The following is a 26,970-nucleotide window of genomic DNA, read 5'->3' as shown; positions in this document are numbered from 1 at the left end:
TGTGAGAGGTAATTAAAAGATCAGGCTGAATTCTATAAGTTTCTTACCAGAAATTCAGCAAAATCACAAAGATACAGGAAAGTATCTTTAAAGTAACAGGAGAGAAAAAAATGTATTGTGCAAATACCAACCAAAAGAAAGTTTGTGGAGCTACACTGATAGCAGATAAGGTAGTTTTAAAGGAAAATAAATAAAAACCATAAAAATAATGAAGTCTCTCCCTTAGGATAAAATGCTCTGTCCCCAAGAATAATTATCACTTTAAAATTTATATGCACAAAAATAATAGAATATCACAAGATATAAACCAAAGCCTGTCACAACTACAAGAATAGAGAAATCCACAAAGTGTAATATATAACACATTTAATTCAGTGATTACAAATTGCTAAGTCACTTCAGTCATGTCTGACTCTGTGCGACCCCATAGACGGCAGCCCACCAGGCTCCCCCGTCCCTGGGATTTTCCAGGCAAGAACACTGGAGTGGATTACAAAAGAAAGAGATAAATCATCAATAAAGATCTGAAGTACAATGAGAATGTACAATGGGCATTGGCAAAGTACAAAGTACAATGGGCTTCTTGGGTAGCTCAGTCAGTAGAGTCTGACTGCAATACAGAAGATCTGGGTTCAATCCCTGGGTTGGGAAGATGCCCTGGAGAAGGAAATCGTAACCCATTCTGGTATTCTTGCCTGGAGAATCCCTTGGACAAAGGAGCCTGGCAGGCTGCAGCCTACAGGGTCGCAAGAGTCGGACACGACTGAACAACTAAGCGCAGAGTGCGCACATTCAGCGCTGGGCACAATGAGAGCAATTACTAAATAAGCAAATGGTTGAAGATATATTCATAAACAAAAAACAGCATTCTGAAATTAATTACATACAAGTTTATAAGATTTATGCTTAATTACTTACCATCAAGATTCTCCTTTTTGATAGCTCTAGGTTTCTGAGTTTGGGATTGCTTTCTTGAAAACAAATCCTTCTTCTCAGGATGTAGATTTTCAACTGTTATCATATCATTTTTCTGGTTTTGAAAAGGATATGCTAGGTAGAAAAACATACATGTATAATGGAACTTCTGGATATGCCAAATAATCAAATTTTCTTTGCATAGAGCTGACCTAAGAAACATCATGTGAATATTTGTCATGAGTGTGTGAAAGCAGTTTTGTTACTGAGTGACCAACCTAGATAGCATATTGAAAAGCAGAGATATTACTTTGCCAACAAAGGTCCGTCTAATCAAGGCTATGGTTTTTCCAGTGGTCATGTATGGATGTGAGAGTTGGACTATGAAGAAAGCTGAGCACCGAAGAATTGATGCTTTTGAACTGTGGTGTTGGAGAAGACTCTTGAGAGTCCCTTGGACTGCAAGGAGATCCAACCAGTCCATCCTAAAGGAGATCAGTCCTGGATGTTCATTGGAAGGACTGATGCTGAAGCTGAAACTCCAAAATTTTGGCCACCCCATGCGAAGAGTTAACTGATTGGAAAAGACCCTGATGCTGGGAGGGATTGGGGGCAGGAGGAGAAGGGGACGACAGAGGATGAGATGACTGGATGGCATCACCGACTCAATGGACATGAGTTTGGGTGAACTCCAGGAGTTGGTGAGGGACAGGGAGGCCTGGCGTGCTGTGATTCATGGGGTCGCAAAGAGTTGGACACAACTGAGTGACTGAACTGAACTGAATTATTAACTGTGCAAATACCAACAAAACGGTATCATTACTTTTGCCATTGTTCTCAAATTATATTAGGTCATTCATTTTGACTTCTATAAAATATATGCTCAAATACATATTCATGAACCAAAGGAAAAAAAATCTTCTGATGAGTTTAAAATCATTTAACATTTCCTTTAATTATTATACTTACTATAGCGTCTTTCCTCTCGAGAAGCTATCTCTTTCTTCACTTGCTTTTGGGGTTTTGAAACTAAATCTTCATTCACAAGCAGAGGATTTTGACCTGATGCTCCAAAATAACCTACATAAAAACATGCATTTAGTCTATTACATGGAAAAATACAACTATTGGGCCATCTTTAGATTTCAAATTTATAATAAGGGTACAGTAGAATTTTCTCTCATTTTTATGAAGTCATAAGTCATTGATTAATACTATAATGCTAGATCTGTCCTAAAACTAGATGATGTTGAAGCTATCTCATTATATAAATTTTCCTAAGCAGCAAGTATATTTTATTTTATTTATTCTTTTTTTGGAGGGGAAATTGGCTTTTTTTAAAAAATACATTTATTTTAATTGGAGGCTAATTACTTTACAACATTGTAGTGGTTTTCCATACATTGACATAAATCTGCCATGGGTGTACATGTGGTCCCCATCCTGAACCACCCTCCCACCTCCCTCCCCATCCCATCCCTCTGGGTCGTCTCAGTGAAACAGTCCCAAGTACCCTGTCTCATGCATTGAACCTGGACTTGTGATGCATTTCACATATGATAATATACATGTTTCAATGCCATTCTCCCTAATTATCCCACCCTTGCCCTCTCCCACAGAGTCCAAAAGACTGTTCTATGCATCTGTGTCTCTTTTGCTGTCTCGCATATAGGGTTATCGTTACCATCCTTCTAAATTCCATATATATGCGTTAGTATACTGTATTGGTGCTTTCCTTTCTGGCTTACTTCACTCTGTATAATAGGCTCCAGTTTCATCCACCTCATTAGAACTGATTCAAACGTATTCTTTTTAATGGCTGAGTAATACTCCATTGTGTATCTGTACCACAGCTTTCTTATCCATTTGTCTGCCGATGGACATCTAGGTTGCTTCCATGTCCTGGCTATTATAAACAGAGCTACAATGAACATTGGGGTACACGTGTCTCTTTCCCTTCTGGTTTCCTCAGTGTGTATGCCCAGTAGTGGAATGTTGGGTCATATGGCAGTTCTATTTCCAGTTTTTTCAGGAATCTCCACACTGTTCTCCATAGTGGCTGTACTAGTTTGCATTCTCACCAACAGTGTAAGAGGGTTCCCTTTTCTCCACACCCTCTCCAGCATTTATTGCTTGTAGACTTTTGGATAGCAGCCATTCTGACTGGCGTGAAATGGTACCTCATTGTGGTTTTGACTTGCATTTCTCTGCTAATGAGTGATGTTGAGCATCTTTTCATGTGTTTGTTAGCCATCTGTATGTCTTCTTTGTAGAAATGTCTATTTAGTTCTTCGGCCCATTTTTTGATTGGATGGTTTATTTTTCTGGAATTGAGCTGCATGAGCTGCTTGTATATTTTTGAGATTAATTCTTTGTCAGCTGCTTCATTTGCTATTATTTTCTCCCTTTCTGAAGGCTGTCTTTTCACCTTGCTTATGGTTTCCTTTGTTGTGCAAAGGCTTTTAAGTTTAATTAGGCTCCATTTGTTTATTTTTGCTTTTATTTCCATTACTCTGGGAGGTGGGTCATAGAGGATCTTGCTGTGATTTATGTCATAGAATGTTTTGCCTATGTTTTCCTCTAGGAATTTTATAGTATATGGTCTTATGTTTAGATCTTTAATCCATTTTGAATTTATTTTTGTGTATGGTGTTAGAAGTGTTCTAGTTTCATTCTTTTACAAGTGGCTGACCAGTTTTCCCAGCACCACATGTTAAAGAGATTGACTTTTCTCCATTGTATACTCTTGCCTCCATTGTCAAAGATAAGGTGTCCATAGGTGCGTGGATTTATCTCTGGGCTATTTTGTTCCATTGTTCTATATTTCTGTCTTTGTGCCAGTACCATACTGTCTTGATGACTGTGGCTTTGTTGTATAGCCTGAAGTTAGGCAGGTTGATTCCTCCAGTTTCATTTTTCTTTCTCAAGATTGCTTTGGCTATTCAAGGTTTTTTTTTTTTTTGTATTTCCATACAAATTGTGAAATTATTTGTTCTAGTGCTGTGAAAAATACTGTTGGTAGCTTGATAGGGATTGCATTGAATCTATAGATTGCTTTGGGTAGTATAGTCATATTCACTATCTTGATTCTTCTAATCCATGAACATGGTATATTTCTCCATCTATTTGTGTCCTCTTTGATTTCTTTCATCAGTGTTTTGTAGTTTTCTATATATAGGTCTTTTGTTTCTTTAGGTAGATATATTCCTAATATTTAATTCTTTACCTTGCAATGGTGAATGGAATTGTTTCCTTAATTTCTCTGTTTTCTCATTGTTAGTGTATAGGAATGCAAGGGATTTCTGTGTGTTAATTTTATATCCTGCAAATTTACTATATTCATTGATTAGCTCTAGTAATTTTCTGGTTTCTAGGGTTTCTGGTTTCCTAGGGTTTTCTATGTAGAGGATCATGTCATCTGCAAACAGTGAGAGTTTTACTTCTTCTTTTCCAATCTGGATTCCTTTTATTTCTTTTTCTGCTCTGATTGCTGTGGCCCAAGCTTCCAAACTGTGTTGAACAGTCGTGGTGAGAGTGAGCACCCTTGTCTTGTTCCTTACTTTAGGGGAAATGCTTTCAATTTTTCACCATTGAGGATAATGTTTGCTGTGGATTTGTCATATATAGCTTTTATTATGTTGAGGTATGTTCCTTCTATTCCTGCTTTTTGGAGAATATTTATCATAAATGGATGTTGAATTTTGTCAAAGGGTTTCTCTGCATCTATTGAGATAATCATATGGTTTTTAGTTTTCAATTTGTTAAAGTGGTGGATTGCATTGATTGATTTGCAGATATTGAAGAATCCTTGTATCCTTGGGATAAAGCCCACTTGGTTATGCTGCTGCTGCTGAGTCACTTCAGTCGTGTCCAACTCTGTGCGACCCCATAGATGGCAGCCCACCAGGCTCCCCCGTCCCTGGGATTCTCCAGGCAAGAACACTGGAGTGGGTTGCCATTTCCTTCTCCAATGCATGAAAGTGAAAAGGGAAAGTGAAGTCACTCAGTCGTGTCCGACCCTCAGTGACCCCATGGACTGCAGCCTTCCAGGCTCCTCCATCCATGGGATTTTACAGGCAAGAGTACTGGAGTGGGGTGCCACTGCCTTCTCTGACTTGGTTATGATGTATGATCTTCTTAATATGTTGTCAGATTCTGTTTGCTAGAATTTTGTTAAGGATTTTTGCATCTTTGTACATCAGTGATATTGGCCTGTAGTTTTCTTTTTTTTTTGTGGCATCTTTGTCAGGTTTTGGTATTAGGGTGATGGTGGCCTCATAGAATGAGTTTGGGAGTTTACCTTCCTCTGCAATTTTCTGGAAGAGTTTGAGCAGGATAGGTGTTAGCTCTTCTCTAAATTTTTGGTAGAATTCAGCTGTGAAGCCGTCTGGGCCTGGGCTTTTGTTTGCTGGAAGATTTCTGTTTACAATTTCAGTTTCCGTGCTTGTGATGGGTCTGTTAAGATTTTCTATTTCTTCCTGGTTCATTTTGGAAGGTTGTACTTTTCTAATTTGCCCATTTCTTCCAAGTTGTCCATTTTATTGGCATGTAATTGCTGATAGTAGTCTCTTATGATCCTTTGTACTTCTGTGTTGTCTGTTGTGATCTCTCCATTTTCATTTCTAATTTTGTTGATTTGATTCTTCTCCTTTTGTTTCTTGATGAGTCTGGCTAAAGATTTGTCGATTTTATTTATTTTCTCAAAGAACCAGCTTTTGGCTTTGTTGATTTTTGCTATGGTCTCTTTTGTTTCTTTTGCATTTATTTCTGCCCTAATTTTTAAGATTTCTTTCCTTCTGCTAACCCTGGGGTTCTTCATTTCTTCCTTTTCTAGTTGCCTTAGGTGTAGAGTTAGGTTGTTTAGTTGACTTTTTTCTTGTTTCTTGAGGTAAGCCTGTATTGTTATGAACCTTCCCCTTAGCACTGTTTTACAGTGTTCCATAGGCTTGGGGTTGTTGTGTTTCATTTTCATTCATTTCTGTGCATATTTTGATTTCTTTTTTGATTTCTTCTGTGATTTTTTGGTTATTCAGCAGCGTGTTGTTCAACCTCCATATGTTGGAATTTTTAATAGTTTTTCTCGTGTAACTGACATGTAATCTTACTGCATTATGGTCATAAAGATGCTTGGAATGATTTCAATTTTCTTGAATTTACCAAGGCTAGATTTATGGCTCAGGATGTGATCTATCGTGGAGAAGGTTTCATGTGCGCTTGAGAAAAAGGTGAAATTCATTGTTTTGGGGTGAAATACCCTATAGATATCAATTAGGTCTAACTGGTCCATAGTCATTTAAAGTTTGTGTTTCCTTGTTAATTTTCTGTTTAGCTGATCTATCCAGAGGTGTGAGTAGGGTACACTCCCACTATTACTGTGTTATTGTTATTTTCCCTTTCAGACTTGTTAGCATTTGCCTTACATACTGCGGTACTTCTATGTTGGGTGCATATATATTTATATTGTTATATCTTTTTCTTGGATTGATCCCTTGATCATTATGTAGTGTCTTTCTTTGTCTCTGTTCACAGCCTTTATTTTAAAGTCTATTTTATTTGATATGAGTATTGCTACTCTTGCTTTCTTTTGGAAAGAAAGACAACATACACAGGGGTATTTTTTTTTTTTTGTATCCATTCAGCCAGTCTTTGTCTTTTGGTTGGGGCATTCAACCCATTTACATTTAAGGTAATTATTAGTAACTGGACATGGAACAACAGACTGGTTCCAAATAGGAAAAGCATTACGTCAAGGCTGTATATTGTCACCCTGCTATTTAACTTATATGCAGAGTATATTATGAGAAATGCTGGGCCGGAAGAAGCACAAGCTGGAATCAAGATTGCAGGGAGAAATATCAATAATCTCAGATATGCAGATGACACCACCCTTAGTGCAGAAAGTGAAGAGGAACTAAAAAGCCTCTTGATGAAAGTGAAAGAGGAGAGTGAAAGTTGGCTTAAAGCTCAACATTCAGAAAACTAAGATCATGGCATCTGGTCCCATCACTTCATGGGAAATAGATGGGGAAACAGTGGAAACAGTGTCAGACTTTATTTTTTTGGGCTCCAAAATCACTGCAGATGGTGACTGCAGCCATGAAATTAAAAGACGCTTACTCCTTGGAAGGAAAGTTATGACCAACCTAGATAACATATTCAAAAGCAGAGACATTACTTTGCCAACAAAGGTCTGTCTAGTCAAGGCTATGGTTTTTCCAGTAGTCATGTATGGATGTGAGAGTTGGACTGTGAAGAAAGCTGAGCGCTGAAGAATTGATGCTTCTGAACTGTGGTGTTGGAGAAGACTCTTGAGAGTCCCTTGGACTGCAAGGAGATCTAACAAGTCCATTCTAAAGGAGATCAGTCCTGGGTGTTCTTTGGAAGGACTGATGCTAAAGTGAAACTCCAATACTTTGGCCACCTCATGTGAAGAGTTGACTCATTGCAAAAGACTCTGATGCTGGGAGGGATTGGGGGGCAGGAGGAGAAGGGGACGACAGAGGATGAGATGGTTGGATGGCATCACCAACTCGATGGACGTGAGTTTGAGTGAATTCCTGGAGTTGGTGATGGACAGGGAGGCCTGGCATGCTGCGATTCATGGGGTCGCAACAAGTCGGACACGACTGAGCGACTGAACTGAACTGAAGTAGGTTATAAAAGTGAAAATTAAAGGAGTAATAGAGGACTTAAAAAAAAGTTTAAAAAATTAAAAAAATGATATAAGTAAAAATACATCTAGGAATTTCTCCAGAGCTGTTGTGGACAGTGTGGGGTCAGTTCAGTTTCAGTTCCTTGATCCGGCTTATACTTCTCAGGATCTATAGGCCCTTTCCAATGTAGTCAGTGCTAACTACAGGGTTTTAATCTGTTGCACCTGTCACTTCCAAAGCGGTTCCCTCTGTTTATTTTAGCTTCTGTTTGCTGGTCTCTTCAGTGTCTAATTTCCACCCTGACACCAGGGGGCAATGGTGGTCACTTATTTAGGCTCACTTGTTCAGTCGTGCTGTGGGGAGGGAAGAACACTGCAAACAAATATTACTGGCATGTGTGGGGAGTGCTCACAGTGTTTCAGCTGCAGTGGGTTTGCCCCTACTCACAGCGTGTGAGCTTTCATGGTCTACACTGCTCAGGCTCCAGGTTGCTCTGCCGGGAACTGTCTGAGGCAGGCCCTGGGTTGCGTGCACTTTCCAGGTCTAAGCCGCTCAGGTTCAGGTTTTCGGGTACTCCACAAAGGCGCAGACTTGGTTGGGCCTGCGTTTTGTACCCTTCCCAGGTCTGAGCAGCTCAGGTGACTAGGTGCTTGGAGAGCACAGTCACCCCCAGGTAGGGGGTGCGTCTTATTGCCTCCCCCATCACAGCTGCTCAGTTTTCTGGGTGTACAACGGGCGCGTCTTCTCAGGTGTGCCGTGTGTCTCTTCTGGGGAGCTGATCTCTGGCTGTGACCCTCCCAGCAGATGTCAACAGTCCAGAATCCCAAGAAGTCTTGGTTAGCAACGAAGGCTGCTTACAGTTTGGTAGAGGATGCCTCTCTGGGGCCGTGATTTCCCGTTCATGGCTCTGGCTGCAAACCCCCACTGCCTGCTTGTCTCCGATGGGTCTGCTGCCGGTCTGCAGCCTGCTAGCTCTCCTCTGGTATTTGCTCAGTCCTTTGTTCTGTGAGCGGGCCTGGCAGTATCTTAGGTTAGGGCTTTTTGCAGGACAGTTCTCTCTCTCTCTCTCTCTGGCTATCCCACAGTTTGGGTTGCTATCTCACATTAGTTCCCTCAGATTGCCCTTAGGGCATTCAGGCCCAGTCCTTACCCTAAGCAATGCAGCCTGCGCCTCCCTGTTCAGCCCCCACTTGCTGGTGGTGGATGCGAGCACTGAGAGTTGCCATTAGACATGTAATCTGTGGGTTTTAATTATTGATTTATTTATTTTTCCTCCCAGTTTTGTTGCCCTCTGAGATTCCAAGACTCCCCACAGACCTGTCGATGAGAGTTTCCTGATGTTTGGAAACTTCTTTTAAGACTCCCTTCCCAGGATGGATCTCCATCCCTACCTCTTTTGTCTCTCTTTTTATCTTTTATATTTTGTCCTACCTCCTTTTGAAGACAGTGGGCTGCCTTTCTGGGTATGTGATGTCCTCTGCCAGCATTCAGAAGTTGTTTTGTAGAATTTGCTCAGCGTTCAAATGTTCTTTCAATGAATTTGTGGGGGAGAAAGTGGCCTCCCTGTCCTATTCCTCTGCCATCTTAGGACCTCCCCCAGCAAGTATATTTTATTCTGGTCTTCAATTTCATGAGCTATTTATACTTTAGGTTAATACATAATAATAGACCAAATAATGAAAATGCCTGTGTAGAAAGTCATTCATTAATTATAAAACACAGCCATCTAAATGTTAAAGCATAGGAGACTGGTTGAATAAAGTGATTATGTATACCACAAATATGGTATTGGTATAATGTAAATATGCTACAATGGTAGATAATTCTGTGTGTATATACATATACACACACATACATACTATATATAGTATATAAATATCTGAACATAGAGAGGGACATTCACTTTCCTTATTATCAATACATCAGATGCTCCCAGATGTCATGGCATGGGAAAATGAAAGTGGTAGGGACACTGGTAGAGCTCCTGTCCTTTCATGTTTAGACTCTTACTAATACTATTGCAGTACGTGAATAAAGACTTTTTACTTTCAGTTTGGTTCACTGTCTTTATAGACTACCTTTACAACTGATAGCTCTATTTTCAGTGACAAATGGTGGCAGGCAGGGTGGCCCAATTAAGTACAATGTCTTTCTGGAAAAGTAAAAAGCATGAAGATCCACCTGGGCATTTTCAGGAAATGCTAGACAAGACTACAAGACTTGCTGGGGAGTACTAGCTGGTCAACTGCAAGAGTCTGAGGGTCCAACAATGCACTGTGCTAGCCACAGCAATGAGCCTCAGGAAGTGCTACATCAAGAGTACCCAGGAGCACCCTTGGAGAAGACTTGCTGTTTAGTTGTTCAGTAGTATCCAACTATTTTTGACCCCATGGACTGCAGCATGCCAGGCTTTCCTGTCCTTCACCATCTCCCGGAGTTTGCTCAAACTCATGTCTATTGAGTCGTTGATGCCATCCAACCATCTCATCCTCTGTCGTCCCCTTCTCCTCCTGCCTTCAGTCTCTCCCAGCATCAGGTCTTTTCTAAGGAATCAGCTTTTCACATCAGGTGGCCAAAGCATTGGAGCGTCAGCTTCAGCATCAGTTCCTCCAGTGAACATTCAGGATTGATTTCCTTTTTAAGATTGATTGATCTCCTTGAAGTCTAAGGACTGTCAAGAGTCTTCTCCAACACCACAGTTCAAAAGCATCAAGTCTTTGGTGCTCAACCTTCTTTATGGTCCAACTCTCACATTCATACATTACTATGGGAAAAAGCATAGCTTTGACTAGATGGACCTTTGTCAGCAAAGTAATGTCCCTGCTTTTTAATATGCTATCTAGGTTGGTCATAGTATCTCTTCCAGGGAGCAAGTGTCTTTTACTTTCATGACTTCAGTCACCATTGGCAGTGATTTTGGAGCCCAAGAAAATAAAGTCAGTCACTGTTTCCCCATCTATCTGCCATGAAGTGATGGGACCAGATACCATGATCTTCATTTTTTGAATGTTGAGTTTTAAGACATATTTTTCACTCTCCTCCTTCACCTTCATCAAGAGACACTTTAGTTCCTCTTTGCTTTCTGCCATAAAGGTGGTGTCATCTGCCTTGAGGTTATTTGTATTTCTCCCGGCAATCTTGATTCCAGCTTGTGCTTCATCCAGCCTGGAATTCTACATGATGTACTCTGCATCTAAGTTAAATAAGCAGGGTGACAATACATTGCCTTGACGTACTCCTTTCCCAATTTGGAACCAGTCCATTGTTCAGTGTCTGGTTCTAACTGCTGCTTCTTGACCTACATACAGGTTTCTTAGGAGCAGGTACGGTGGTCTGGTATTCCCATCTCTTTAAGAATTTTCCAGTTTGTTGTGATCTACACAGTCAAAGGCTTTGGAGTAATCAATGAAGCAGATGTTTTTCTGGAATTCTCTGGCTTTTTCTAAGATCCAGAGGATGTTGGCAATTTGATCTCTGGTTCCTCTGCCTTTTCTAAACCTACATTGTACATCTGGAAGTTCTTAGTTCACATACTGCTGAAGCCTAGCTTGGAGATTTTGAGCATTTCTTTGCTAGAATATAAAATCAGGGCCACTGTGTGGTAGCTTGAAAATTCTTTGGCATTGCCTTTCTTTGGGATTGGAATGAAAACTGACCTTTTCTAGTCCTGTGGCCACTGCTGAGTTTTCCAGTTTGCTGGCATATTGAGTGCAGCATTTTAACAGCATTATTTTAGGATTTTCAATAGCTCAGCTGGAATTCCATCATCTCCACTAGTTTTGTTTGTAGTGATACTTCATAAGGCCCACTTGACTTCACATTCCAGGATGTCTGGCTCTAGGTGAGTGATCACACCATTGTGATTATCCGGGTCATGAAGATCTTTTTTGTATACTTCTTCTGTGTATTCTTGCCACCTCTTCTTAGTATATTCTGCTTCCGTTAGGTCTGTACTGTTTGTGTCCTTTATTGTGCCCGTCTTTGTATGAAATGTTCCCTTGGTATCTCTAATTTTCTTGAAGAGATCTCCAGTCTTTCCCATTCTGTTGTTTTCCTCTATTTCTTTGCATTGTTCACTGAGGAAGGCTTTCTTATCTCTTCTTGCTATTCTCTGGAACTCTGCATTCAGATGAATATATCTTTCCTTTTCTCCTTTGCCTTTTACTTCTCTTCTTTTCTTAGCTATTTGTAAGAGCTCCTCAGGCAACCATTTTGCCTTCTTGCATTTCTTTTTCTTTGGGACAGTTTTGATCACCACCTCCTGTACAATGTTATGAATCTCAGTGCATAGTTCTTCAGGCACTCTGTCTATCAGATCTAATCCCTTGAATCTATTTCTCACTTCCACTGTATAATCATAAGGGATTTGATTTTGTTGATACCTGAATGGCCTAGTGGTTTTCCCTACTTTCTTCAATTTAAGTCTGAATTTGGCAATAAGGAGTTCATGATCTGAGCCACAGTCAGCTCTCGGTCTTGTTTTTCCTGACTGTATAGAGTTTCTGCTGACTGTATAGAGCGTCTGCATCTTCGGCTGCAAAGAATGTAATCAACCTAATTTTGGTTATTGACCATCTGGTGATGTCCATGTGTAGAGTAGTCTCTTGTGTTGTTGGAAGAGGTTGTTTTCTATGACCAGTGTGTTCTCTTGGCAATAGTCTGTTAGCCTTTGCCCTGCTTCATTTTGTACTCCAAGGCTAAACTTGCTCTTTATTTTAGGTATCTCTTGACTTCCTACTTTTGTATTCCAGTTCCCTATGATGAAAAGGACATCTTTTTTTTTTTTTTTTGGTGTTAGTTCTATAAGGTCTTGTAGGTCTTCATAGAACCATTCAACTTCAGATTCTTCGGTATTAGTGGTTGCATTACTGTGATATTGAATGGTTTGTCTTGGAAATGAACAGAGATCATTTTGTTGTTTTTCAGATTTCATCCATGAAATGCACTTCAGGCTCTTTTGTTGACTATGAGGGCTATTCCATTTCTTCTAAGGGATTATTGCCCACAGTAGTAGATATAATGGTCATCTGAATTAAATTCACCCATTTCCATCCGTTTTAGTTCACTGATTCCTAAAATGTCAATGTTTACTCTTGCCATCTCCTGTTTGACCACTTCCAATTTACCTTGATTCATGGATGCAACATTCTATGTTCTCATGCAATACTGTTGTCAGTTTTCATGAGGTCCCAGACAATGATGGACAGCCTAAAACTGAGACTCATGATTGAATTAAATGAATACAGAACTCTTTGGGATTGCTCTGTATGTGAGGTAAAGAGGCCTTAGAGACTTGAGTTGTGCACTTGCATGATGAAAGAAGTAATCTAACACAGTGAGGCACTGTGGTGCTTTGTGGCTTGCATCACTATAAAGCCCGTTCTTAAGTGTGCCCTGAAAGCAGGAAGTTTGCTCAAGGTGGAGGGAGAAAGAGGGAAGAGGACAGGCAAACACTGAGACCCTTTCCTTTCTCGGTTGGGTACTATTTATGCTCTGGCAGCTTTCAGCCTGAACCTGTCACTAAAATAATGTTTGGACCACCACTGCAGAGTCTATAGCAGCCCTGTTAATCATGCTATAGTGATGAATAAGAACAGTAGATAAGCTTGTTAACCAGGCCAGGTTTCTAGATTTATTTCTGCTATTCCTGCTGGTTATTGAGCTAAACCAAAGTTCCTTATAAGGTCAGGTGATAATGTTCTGCAACAAAATCCAGAACTTAACTGACCTACTTTTAGACACAGAAAAAACACCTTCTGCTCAAATGGTAAAGACTGGCTAAGAGAGCAATATAAAATGGTAACCATGTGCTTTCTCCTCGATGATGCTTCTAGAGAAGCTCTCTGAGTCTGGATACTCAAAGAGGAGGTAGATGGCCAGGTATTAAGCCATAAGGGCCACAAAACACAGCCTCATTAGAGTCTGCATATTTAACAACTTCTATGATGAATTGAAATTATTATCTCTGGCTCTCCCTGTGAATATGGAGATGAATAGGTGAGCCCCTCTAACATTCAGCAACAAACAAGACAAAACTGCAGATCAGATCTCAGGATCTCCAGTAGGGACCAGAGGTTGTATCCCAAGGTCAGAGTTGAATGTGGAGGTAGGGAAGAGTTACATTTCTGGGACTTTGGGATACCAGTACAGAGGTGGCTGTGACCCTCAAACCCCAGCACCAGAATGAGGGGAAAAAACAATGTCTCTGATTTTGGATCTGAGGTCATTACCAGTGGGACCCTTACCCAGATCCAGCTATGGATGGGTCTCTTTGGCCAACTCCAAACTCCAACAAAAACTTCTTAGGGCATTCACTATTGAATTTATGAGTGATATAGATGTGCTGCCTAAGTGAACACCTGCTCACATTTGCCCATAAGCCCTGAAGAAAACTGCTCCAGCTGGCACCATTTTAGCGGGCATATAAGAGACCATAAACCTTCCTGACTAGCAGCCCCTAGGGCTGTTGTTTCTCAAAAACAGCAGAAACTGCCTAGAATAAAAAAGCAAAAAGCAACACCTTCATTGCTAAGTTCAAGAATAACAAGGTCCTTCGTGAGACTAATTCTCACTCAATAGCCTCAACTAACCTGTGCACATGGCCTTAGGAGCATGGAGTCTCGATGACTATTGGCAGCTCAACATTGTAGTAAAACTCTGAGCACTGGCAGTACCTGACTTTGACATTGTCACAGAGGTTATCGCCCAAGATAAAAAACTTGGTATACAACAACTGACATCTCAAACTCCCTTTTCAGCATCATTGTCAATGTGGATAATCAGGATCAGTTTAATTTTATGTGTAATGGTTTGCAACATACCACTAATGTCCATCCAAAAGTCTACCTAAATTCCCCTACTATCTGTCATTAGATATGATAAGACCTAGAAAAATTCAAGCTACTGGAAGGAACACTAGCTTTCCACTATGTTGAAGACGTCTTCCTGGTGGTCCCAGACAAGGGCACTACCCAATGATGACTGGTCATTCTGTGGACTCACATGAGGCAAAATGATGAGTCATTAATACAGATGAGGCACCAAGACCCATCACCCAAGTGAAATTCCTAGGCACGATATAGAAAAAGCAACAACATCCTATCCAGAGAAAATGACTGACAATATCTGGTCCTCTCAACTTCCCCAAATAAAAAGAGGTACTTTTCTGGTATTGGCACTTTCCAAACAGGGAACTTGATGGCACCTACCTATGAGGTCACCAAGAAGACCTCACCTTTGTGTGGCCCAACTAACAGAATACCCTGGTGGGGTTCTCCATCAAGCCTCCAGGCTGCCATTCCCCTAAGCCTCTCTGATTTCTATTTGCTGTTTTAGTTACAGACCTCAAAAACTTCTGTTTGTCATTTGGAGCCTAGGCAGAATGACACTGCTACTGGTCAGAAGTGCCCACTGGGCAGAATTTCCTGGAACCTGTAATCTCCCAGAGTCAGCTAAAAGGTATACACAATTCGAGATATGACTGGACAGTTACTGAGCTTAGTGGATACTGAGTGAATGCTTTATGGCTGTGAAATAATCTTATGACAATGAAATTACAATCCAAAGGTATTAACACTTTGGATCTTGTTCTCTAGTTGTCTGTGGGTATTCACAGTTTAGGTCATTTATTTTACTTCTATAAAATATACACTCAAATACATATTCATCGACCAAAGAAAAATATTTTCTGATGAGATTAAAATAATTTAAAAGTTACCATAATTATTATACTTACTCTGACTCCTTTCCCTTCTGTAATTTATTTGTTTCTCTACTTGCGTTTGGAGTTTTGACACTGGATATTGATCAAAAACCGTAAGATTTTCATCTGGTACTCCAATACGAGCTACATAGAGATGCATTTAGTTCAGTAAATGGAAAAACAGATCCATCATGAAATCTCTAGATTTCAAATTTACAGCAAGTGTACAGTAGAATTTTCTCTCATTTTTAAAGTTATCAGTAAATTGTCATAACAATCTTACATGCAAATAAGAAAAGTTTTAATGGATGCTACTGAAAATGTCTCATTATTTCAAAGATATTCTGAGGCATCAAATATATTTCATATTAATCTCTACTTTGGGGGCATGTATACACTAAATAAATACACAATAATAGATGAAACAATAAAAATACATATGCACAAGGTTATTCATTATAGTATTATCTGTAATTGCAAGATATTTTATTTCTTGAACAGCTAATGTTCAAGAATAGGATATTGGTTAAATGCTGTACTAAGTCACTTCAGTTGTATCTGATTCTTTGCAACCCTATGGCCTGTAGCCCACCAGGCTCTTCTGTCCATGGGGATTCTCCAGGAAAGAATACTGGAGGGGGTTGCCATGTCCTCTAGGGGATCTTCCCAACCCAGGGATTGAACCTGCAGCTCTTATGTCTTCTGCACTGGCAGGCAGGTTCTTTACCACTAGCGCCACCTGGGAAGCCCCTTATTGGTTGAATAAACCAAGGCATATACAATTAATTATGGTATAGTATAAACTGTGGTATATAATGTGGTACTATTTTATATATTTACATAAAAATAATAAAAGATTTTTATAAACTACATGGAGGGATTTCTAGGAGATAATGTTAAGTGGAAAAAAATTTTAAAGGGTATGTAGTATGCTAACTTTTGGTTCAGAAAGAAGTAATCAGAAAAATGAAAAAATAGATATTAACTTTACAAGATGAAGCACAGAAAAGATAAGCATAAGAAGAAAGGGGGAGAGAGAGAGGACTGGGGAATGCACAGAGATGCACTGGAAAGAGATGATGCCCTTAAGTATACCTTTGGTAAGTAGGTCAATATGTTGCATACATTTCAAAAATAGAACTAAACCAACAAGGATAATAAGAGGAAATGAAAACTGAAAGCAAATGAAATGAACCTGCTTCTGCTGCTGCTAAGTCACTTCAGTCGTGTCTGACTCTGTGCGACCCCATAGACGGCAGCCCACCAGGCTCCTCCGTCCCTGGGATTCTCCAGGCAAGAACACTGGAGTGGGTTGCCATTTCCTTCTCCAATGCATGAAAGTGAAAAGTGAAAGTGAAGTCGCTCAGTCATGTTTGACTCTTAGTGACCCCAGGGACCGCAGCCCACCAGGCTCCTCCATCCATGGGATTTTCCAGGCAAGAGTACTGGAGTGGGGTGCCATTGCCTTCTCTGGAAATGAACCTACTGAAGGGTTAAAAAACCAACAATGATCCCAATTAGTCATAAATACAGTGTTTGAAACATACCCTCAATCTTGGGCCAAAGGATGGGGGAAAGACAGAAACCAAATCACTAAATATTTTCAGTAGCCTTTCTCTCTCTCTTTTTTTTTTTTTGGTAGTGGTACATGCTAAGTAATTCTGTAACAGGGGTGGAAGCACTGCGGGATTGGAGCAAATATATAAATCTGTTGATGTAAGAGTCAGGTTTAACACCATGGAAAACACACACACAAAATGAAGGAAGGCAAGCAGACCTGAGAGACTAAAACTAAAGGTGTCTGAGAGTCCTCATGATTTCTTGAATATAAGTATGCATGAACATATGCATATTTATGTGCACACGCACACGTATGTGTCTATGAATATATGTACATGTGTATAAAAACTAAGGAGTATGGATCCAAGTTAAAATACTATGTGTATTGGGTGGTTTGATTCATTGATGGAGGAGGTAATTTTGTTTAACTTGGTAACAGTAGCACCTGTAAGATCCATCAATACAGATGCTTCCTACTTTTACTCAGACCTGTAAGCTTTGATAAATAAACATAACTAGACATTAGACAAGGTCTCTATGTCTTCAGTGGGGACCTGAGGACATACCCTTACAAAGTTCCAAGTAAGGAGGGGAAAAATTGCATTTCTTGGGCCTCTTGGATACTGCTGAACAAATTTCTGTGATTCCCATAGCCATTATAGAAGGATGAGGAGGAAACAGATAATTCTGTATAGTTTTATTTTACCATAACTCTTTTCCAGACACAACTATGAGTAAATACACTTTGGGCCTCTAAAAACCCCAAATATTGTGGTTTCTATTAAAGAATATGTTATTGGTAGAAATGTACTTTTTATATCAACTAGCACAACCCCCACCATGTCCCCACTGTGAGATTTACTGAGTTTAGGGTATTTTAATGAAGTACGTTAAGGGGAGATAAGAAAACCTTCCTCAGTGATCAATGCAAAGAAATAGAGGAAAACACCAGAATGGGAAAGACTAGAGATCTCTTCAAGAAAATTAGAGATACCAAGGGAACATTTCAAGCAAAGATGGGCTCGATAAAGGACAGAAATGGTATGGACATAACAGAAGCAGAAGATGTGAAGAAGAGGTGGCAAGAATACACAGAAGAACTATACAAAAAAGATCTTCATGACCAGGTAATCATGATGGTGTGATCACTCACCTAGAGCCAGATGTCTTGGAATGTGAAGTCAAGTGGGCCTTAGAAAGCATCACTCTGAACAAAGCTAGTGGAGGTGATGGAATTCCAGTTGAGCTATTTCAAATCCTAAAAGATGATGCTATGAAAGCGCTGCACTCAATATGCCCGCAAATTTGGAAAACTCAGCAGTGGCCACAGGACTAGAAAAGGTCAGTTTTCATTCCAATCCCAAAGAAAGGTGATGCCAAAGAATGCTCAAACTACCACACAATTGCACTCATCTCACATGCTAGTAAAGTAATGCTCAAAATTCTCCAAGCCAGGCTTCAGTAATATGTGAACCATGAACTTCCAGATGTTCAAGCTGGTTTTAGAAAAGGCAGAGGAACCAGAGATCAAACTGCCAACATCTGCTGAATCATCGAAAAAGCAAGAGAGTTCCAGAAAAACATCTATTTCTGCTTTATTGACTATGCCAAAGCCTTTGACTGTGTGGATCACAAGAAACTGTGGAAAATTCTGAAAGAGATGGGAATACCAGACCACTTGACCTGCCTCTTGAGAAATCTATATGCAGGTCAGGAAGCAACAGTTAGAACTGGACATGGAACAACAGACTGGTTCCAAATACGAAAAGGAGTACGTCAAGGCTGTATATTGTCATCCTGCTTATTTAACTTATATGCAGAGGACATCATGAGAAACACTGGGCTGAAAGAAGCACAAGCTGGAATCAAGATTGCAGGGAGAAATATCAATAACCTCAGATATGCAGATGAAACCACCCTTATGGCAGAAAGTGAAGAGGAACTAAAAAGCCTCTTGATGAAAGTGAAAGAGGAGAGTGAAAAAGTTGACTTAAAGCTCAACATTCAGAAAACTAAGATCATGGCATCCAGTCCCATCACTTCATGGCAAATAAATGGGGAAACAGTGGAAACAGTGTCAGACTTTATTTTCTGGGGCTCCAAAATCACTGTAGATGATGACTGCAGCCATGAAATTAAAAGACGCTTGCTCCTTGGAAGGAAAGTTATGACCAACTTAGCATATTCAAAAACAGAGACATTACTTTGCCAACAAAGGTCCGCCTAGTCAAGGCTATGGTTTTTCCAGTGGTCATGTATGGATGTGAGAGTTGGACTGTGAAGAAAGCTGAATGCCAAAGAATTGATGCTTTTGAACTGTGGTGTTGGAGAAGACTCTTGAGAGTCCCTTGGACTGCAAGAAGATCCAACCAGTCCATCCTAAAGGAGATCAGTTCTGGGTGTTCATTGGATGGACTGATGCTGAAGCTGAAACTCCAATACTTTGGCCACCTCATGTGAAGAGCTGACTCATTGGAAAAGACTCTGAGCTGGGAGGGATTGGGGGCAGGAGGAGAAAGGGACAACAGAGGATGAGATGGCTGGATGGCATCACCGACTCGACGGGCATGAGTTTGGGTAAACTTCGGGAGTTGGTGATGGACAAGGAGGCCTGGCGTGCTGCGATTCATGGCGTCGCAGAGTCGGACAGAACTGAGCGACTGAATTGAACTGAACAAAAAGCATTAGAACTGTCTCTGGCACCAGTGGTACCTGACATTGTGACACTTAGAGAAGATATTATTCAAGATAAAGAATCTTGGTACAATGCAGCTGACATCACAGATGCCCTTCTCAGCATCACTCTCCACGTGGATGATAGGATTAGTCTGATATATGCGGTATGGGTTATAGTGCACCACCAGGATCTTCCCATGAGACTCCCTAAATTCTCTATCTGTAATCAATGAATAGGTTAAGACTTGGGAAAAGTCCTGCTCCTGGAGGGAGCACTAGCCTTCCACTCTTTCAATGAAATCATCCTAGTGGGCTCAGACAAGGGCACTACCCCAAAAGAACAGGATGTTCTATTTGCTTACAAGTAGGATGCAGTTAGGCCATTAATAACAAGGTACAAGGACTCAAAACTGAAGTAAAATTCCTGAGCATGATCTGTAAGGGGCATAGTTCAGAGAAAATGACTGTCATTCTTTTGACCCTCTCTGCTTCTGAAATGAAAATCATTAGAGTAACTGGTGGGACTACACAGACACAGCCTCACTCTCACAGGATCACCTAGCATCCATCACGTTCCCACAAAGACCACTGTCTGCTTGGGGCCTTGATGGGCAGGATCTGCTGGAAGCCCTTCAGCTGACTGCCCTATGTGCCCTTTTCATGGAGCCCTCTCACTTCCAAGCACTGTTTCAGTTAGAAACCTCAGTAACATCTCTCTTTGCCTATGGCAATCTATGGCCACTACCACACGTCAAAGTCATTCACTGGGCTTTGAGTCCATAATCTGCCAGAGCTGGCTAAAAAGTACATATTCTTTACGAGGTCTATTATAGGTGTTGGTGAATAATAGGAGCATGACTTTGGTCATGTAATAATCCTAGGATAAGAAATTGCAAACAAAACATATAATACATTTGCTTTTGTTCTATAATTTTATCAGGGTTATCATATTTTATGTCAAAGTTTTAAATTTCTACAAAATATTTGTTCAAACACATGTTTATGAACCAAATAAAGCTCTTCTGACATATTTAACTTAAAACTATATAAAGTTATTGCTAATTATCATACTTACTCTTGAGTCTTTCTCCTATGGAAGTTCTTTGTTTCTTTACTTGTGCTTGTTTTTTTAACTCTGAATCTTCATGTTCAAGTATAAGATTTCCACCTGGCACTTTATCAGGAGCTATATAAAGAGATAATTTAAGTCTCTTAATAGGAAAAATTACGACTGTAAAAATTCTAGATTTTAAACTCAGAAACATTTTCTCTCATTTGCATAAAGTCCTAAGTAAATTATCATAACAATAGACCTGATATGAAAATTTACAGAATATTTTTAATGGATATTTATTGAAGCTGTCTCTTTGTTTTATAAATATTCTCAGGTATCAATATGTTTATAGTAGATTCTAATGTTCATAAATTATTTATGCTTTGGATAATATATATGTACAGACGAACCAATGAAAATACTTGTGCATAAGGTTGGTCATTATAGCATCATTTGTAATCACAAGATATTCAAAATCATCTGAGTGTTCAAACAATAGTATAGTACCTTCCACAATATATGTAAATCAAATAATTATGCAGTATATCTTAAACTTACACAATGATATATGTCAAATATATCTCAATAAAATGAAAAAGTAACATAGTACCAATTATAGTATATGATGATATATGTATATAAATTGTAGTATACATGGTGTACAGGTGATGTGATGTGGTACAAATATCTGTACCCGGAATGAGACATTCCCTTCCCCTATTATCAATACATCACATGCTTGCCAGATGTCATGGGAGAAAGAAAGACTGGTGGGAACACCGGTAGAGCTCGTGCCCTTTCATGTTTAGACTCCTACTTAATTATTGCAGTAAGTGAATAAAGGCCTTTTACTTTCAGTTTGGTTCATTGTCTTTACAGATCACCTTCACAACTGATAGCTCTCTTCTCAGTGACAAATGGTGGCAGGCAGAGTGGCCCAATTAAGCACAACGTCTTTCTGGAAAAGTAAAAAGCATGAAGTTCCCCCAGGGTTTTGGGGAGACACTAGAGAGGACTACAAGGCCTGTTGGGGAGTACTAGCTGGTCAATTGCAAGAGTCTGAAGGTCTAACAATGCACTTTGCTAGCAACAGCTATGAGTCTCAAGAAGTGCTACGTTAGGAACGCCTGGGGGCACTCTTGGAGAGGGCTAGCAAATTGTTTATACAAGCTTCCTGGGCTAGAGGGGTAATGATGGTCCTTCTCTTTAGCCCCAGAATCCCTGCCAAAATGCCTGGTGGAATTAGTGATCTAACAGAAGGACTCTGGGAAATTTATGGAAGCAATCCCTGGGTACTCCTTGTCCTCTGATGACAGTACTAAAAATTGTCACATCCTCTGCAAGCTCAGTTGCACCCAATGATTGTTGTCAACTTTAATGAGGTCCCCATTCTGGCGGGCTACAGTCCATGGGGTTGCAAAGAGTAGGACACGACTGAGCGACTAGGCACAGCACACAGCACTAACAACAATGGACAGCCTACAATACAGCAAGTTACTGAGACCCATGATTGAATTAAATGAATATAGAACACTTTGAGATTGCATTGTCCATGATATAAAGAGATCTCACAGACTTGGGTTGTTCACTTGCATGATGAAGTAGGAATCTTTTTTACCCTACTTTTTTTTCCTTCAACACTTTCTACTTCTAGTCTGATAATTTTACTAATTCATAAAATTTTCAAGCAAGCAAAATATGGAATGAACTGATTTCAAGGAGGTAATTTTCTTAAAGTTAGCAAGAACAGTGTTACTGTGTGGGTGGACCTGTTTAAGAGTGTCCTGAAAGCAGAAAATTTGATCAAGGAGGCTAAGAGGAACATCCACATCCTTCTTCCTCATCTGGGAACTATTTGGGCTCTGACAGCTTTGGCCCAACAGTGATGGGTTCCCTACGACCAAAACACATGTTTAAACCAAGCTTTGAGAGGACAGCATCTCTGCAAACTACACTGGTGGTCCCCAGATTCTACAAGGAGAGAGTGACAGTGATAGATAATGAGATTGTTATTAATAACAAGACTCTAGGTTAATTAGTGCCATTCCTGCTGGTTATCTTGCTCAAATAAACCTCCTCAGAAACTTAGATCCATTTGTCAGTGACATAATCCAGATGTTAACTGACAAATTCCTGGGCAGGGTAAATGTAACTACTGCCAAAATAACAGAGAGAGATCATCACAGAAAGTGACATTAAAATGGTAACTGAGCACATGTAACTGGAGGATTTGGTAGGGCTTTTCCAAATAAACCTCTGGGTCTTATTGTTAAACAATGGGAGCACAAAAGAAGAGATCAGTGGGTTCTCCATTTAGAAACTCATAACTCATGTCCTTTCAAGCTCTGGGAGATGGTGAAGGACAGGGAAGCCTGGCATGCTATAGTCCATGGGGTCCTTTAGAGGCCAAATGGCAACCCTCCCTCAGGTCTGCCTGGTAATGATTCCTACAACTAATAGAAGTGCTCTTCTTTCTTCTCCCAGGATATTCTAAAATGAATCATAGAGTCCTACCAATTTTTACCTAAACTTTTTACATTAAAAAAAAACCAATACAATATTGTAAAGTAATTAGTCTCTAATTAAAATAAATAAATTTAAATTAAAAAAAGACACTACAAAAAAATAAAAAATAAAAAAAACAAGACTATGAAATGTCCTATGCACAAAGTGAGGAAATGAGGTCCTGTGAAAGGGTCAAAGTTCAAAGTACACATGGGGAAGAACTGCATATTTTGGACTTTTGGGATAATGATGCACAGCTGACTATGACCCCCAAAATCCCTGGGATGAGAATGAGGAGAAATGGATAAGGCTCTGATTTCCTGTCAGAAGCCACCACCACCAAGACCCCTACCAAGCTTGACTACAGATATATCATTATTGTGGCACTACTACTGAATGGATTATTATTAGAGACATATTGTTGATATGCATACCTGATAGCACCTAATTCAAGCCATAAACAAAATTATTGTAGTTAAGAAAATTTTAGTGGGACATATGGAAGACAGCAAACCTACCAAACTACCAGCTAGAAGTTTTGTCCCTGGTGCACTGGGACGACCCAGAGGGAGGGTAGGTGAGGGAGGAGGGAGGAGGGTTCAGGATGGGGAACGCGGGTATACCTGTGGCGGATTCATTTCGATATTTGGCAAAACTAATACAATATTGTAAAGTTTAAAAATAAAATAAAAAAAAATGATGATTTAAAAAAAAAAAAGAGCATTAACAGGCTCAGCAATTAAAAACAAACAAAAACAACAAGAAAACTGCTACTGTTGCTGTGCTTAGGAAGCCCAGGTTCATTATCTGAGCTTCCCAAAAGGCCTTGGGTGCTTGGAAACTCAATCCTCAGTCACTCAACAGTATAGTACAATGTTTGGAAACACCATTTCCTGATGACACTGTGACTCTTGCCCAAGTTCAGAAAAATAGGTCTGAATCAATTCTTATTGCAAATGCCCTTTTCAGCATCCCTGTCCACACAGATGATCAGGATCTGTTTGCCTTTTGTGTAATACTTTTCAATACTCCTTTAATGTCCTTCCACAAGGCCATGACCAGGAAATTTCACTCCCAGATGTAGGACTAGCCTTCTGCAGAGTAAGGAATGTCTCCTAGTTGGTCCAGGCAAGGGTACTACCCAACCAGCACTGGATGGCATTTTGACCCATATGTAGCAACATGTCTAGGGTATTACTGGGACAAGAAACAAGGACCCAAGACTCATGGGAAGTTCCTGACTGGGAAGGGAGAGTAGGACTCTCTCTGGAGGCAATAATTGCCTGAGTTTTAGTCACACTCAGGCTCTCAGCCCGTACAAATACAAAGGATCCCCAATGACTGGTGGGACTGTTCAGAAACTGGTACTCACACATCCCCCTACATGGCCATCTTGATGACAGCACCCAGCAATTAGGTTATCAAAAAGACCTGTACGCTGACTAGGGCCTGGAGACCCTTTAAATGGCTACACAGGAAAACCTTTTCCTTGGCCCCTTGAATCCACTGTCTTTTAAGTTACAGGTCTCTCTGATGCCTATTGGAGTCTGTGGCAAAAGAACACAGCCACACATCTGAGGTATCCACCCAGCTTATGGACCCCTAATCTCTTATTGGTGGCTGAAAGTATAGAATCACTTTGAAAGACTACTGAGCAGTTACTGGGCCTTGGTGGTTAATAAGCAAGAAGTGTCTCTACAATGCAGCCTTATAACAAGAAATATCAACCAAATGTTAAATGGTTCCAGTTCTCTAATTTTTTATATTATTCACATTTGAAGTGCAAAATTGCTATACGTGCTCAAACACATATTCATGAACTAAAGAAAAAAGATCAGGTAAGATTAATTTTTTAAAAATTTAAAGGCATCTATAACTGTTGTACTTACTACCGTGTTTTCCTTCTCCAGAAGATATCTGTTTCTGTACTTGCATTGGGAGTTTTGACACTGAATCTTGATGCTGAAGCACAGGAGTATTGTCAGGCACATCATCAGGAGCTGCACAAAACAGATTCATTAAATTCCTTCATAGACACATCAGTTCAGTTCAGTCGCTCAGTCGTGTCCGACTCTTCGCAACCCCATGAACTGCAGCATGCCAGGCCTCCCTGTCCATCACCAACTCCTGGAGTTCACTCAAACTCATCCCCTATTGAGTTAGTGATGCCATCCAACCATCTCATCCTCTGTCAACCCCTTCTCCTCCTGCCTTCAGTCTTTCCCAAGATCAGGGTCTTTACCAATGAATCAGCTTTTGCATCAAGTGGCCAAAGTATTGGGGTTTCGGCTTAAACATCAGTCCTTCCAATGAACATTCAGGACTGATATTCCTTTAGAATGGACTGGTTGGACCTCCTTGCAGTCTAAGGGACTCTCAAGAGTCTTCTTCAACACCACAGTTCAAAAGCATCAATTCTTCAGCACTCAGCTTTCTCTATAGTCCAACTCTCACATCCAAACATGACTACTGGAAAAACCATAGGCTTGACTAGATGGACCTTTGTTGGCAAAATGATGTCTCTGCTTTTGAATATGCTATCTAGGTTGGTCATAACTTTCCTTATAAGGAGCAAGCATCTTTTAATTCCATGGCTGCGACCGCCATCTGCAGTGATTCTGGAGCCCAAAAAAATAAAGTCTGCCACTGTTTCCCCATCTATTTGCCATGAAGTGATGGGACTGGATGCCATGATCTTAGTTTTCTGAATGTTGAGCTTTAAGCCAACTTTTTCACTCTCCTCTCTCACTTCCATCCAGAGGCTCTTTAGTTCTTCTTCACTTTCTGCCATGAGGGTGGTGTCATCTGCATATCTGAGGTTATTGATATTTCCTCCCAGCAATCTTGATTCCAGCTTGTGCTTCTTCCAGTCCAGCATTTCTCATGATGTCCTCTGCATATAAGTTAAATAAGCAGGGTGACAATATACAGCCTTGACATACTCCTTTTTCTATTTGGAACCAGTCTGTTGTTCCATGTCCAGTTCTAACTGTTGCTTCCTGATCTGCATATAGATTTCTCAAGAGGCAGATCAGGTGGTCTGGTATTCCCATCTCTTGAAGTACTTTCCACAGTTTATGGTGATCCACACAGTCAAAGGCTTTGGCATAGTCAATAAAGCAGAAATAGATGTTTTTCTGGAACTCTCTTGCTTTTTTGATGATCCAGCGGATGTTGGCAATTTGATCTCTGGTTCCTCTGCCTTTTCTAAAACCAGTTTGAACATATGGAAGTTCACAGTTCAGAAGCCTTCAGTCTTATTGCTGAAGCCTGGCTTGGAGGATTTTGAGCATTACTTTACTAGCGTGTGAGATGAGTGCAATTGTGCAATAGTTTGAGCATTCTTTGGCATCACCTTTCTTTGGGATTGGAATGAAAACTGACCTTTTCCAGTCCTGTGGCCACTGCTGAGTTTTCCAAATTTACTGGCATATTGAATGCAGCACTTTCACAGCATCATCTTTCAGGATTTGAAATAGCCCAACTGGAATTCCATCACTTCCACTAGATTTGTTCATAGTGATGCTTCCTAAGGCCCACTTGACTTCACATTCCAGGATGTCTGGCTCTAGGTCAGTGATCACACCATTGTGATTATCTGGGTCATGAAGATATTTTTGTATAGTTCTTCTGTGTATTCTTGCCACCTCTTCTTAATATCTTCTGCTTCTGTTAGGTCCATACCATTTCTGTCCTTTGTTGATCCCATCTTTGCATGAAATGTTCCCTTGGTATCTCTAATTTTCTTGAAGAGATCTCTAGTCTTTCCCATCCTGTTGTTTTCCTCTATTTCTTTGCACTGATCACTGAGGAAGGCTTTCTTACCTCTCCTTGCTATTCTTTAGAACTCTGCATTCAAATGGGTATATCTTTCCTTTTCTCCTTTGCTTTTGGCTTCTCTTCTT

At 40.2% G+C, this 26,970-nt stretch overlaps 1 protein-coding gene across 1 annotated transcript in view; it reads right to left on the bottom strand.

The window, feature by feature from the left end:
* LOC113902735 (coiled-coil domain-containing protein 7-like) overlaps positions 1–26,970 on the bottom strand; it is a 169,077-nt gene that overhangs the window by 80,649 nt on the left and 61,458 nt on the right. The window contains exons 11-15 of the mRNA XM_027558129.1: positions 24,955–25,065; positions 20,582–20,692; positions 15,304–15,414; positions 1,885–1,995; positions 919–1,050 (exon numbers count right to left, since the gene is read on the bottom strand). Coding sequence (XP_027413930.1) covers positions 919–1,050; positions 1,885–1,995; positions 15,304–15,414; positions 20,582–20,692; positions 24,955–25,065 — 576 coding nt within the window. The remainder of the gene's footprint in view (positions 1–918; positions 1,051–1,884; positions 1,996–15,303; positions 15,415–20,581; positions 20,693–24,954; positions 25,066–26,970) is intronic.

Source organism: Bos indicus x Bos taurus, chromosome 13 (genome assembly GCF_003369695.1).
Source record: "Bos indicus x Bos taurus breed Angus x Brahman F1 hybrid chromosome 13, Bos_hybrid_MaternalHap_v2.0, whole genome shotgun sequence".
Lineage (NCBI taxonomy): Eukaryota > Metazoa > Chordata > Mammalia > Artiodactyla > Bovidae > Bos > Bos indicus x Bos taurus.
The sequence above is the reverse complement of the archived record's forward strand: the minus strand, read 5'-3'. Positions and strand labels throughout refer to the sequence as shown.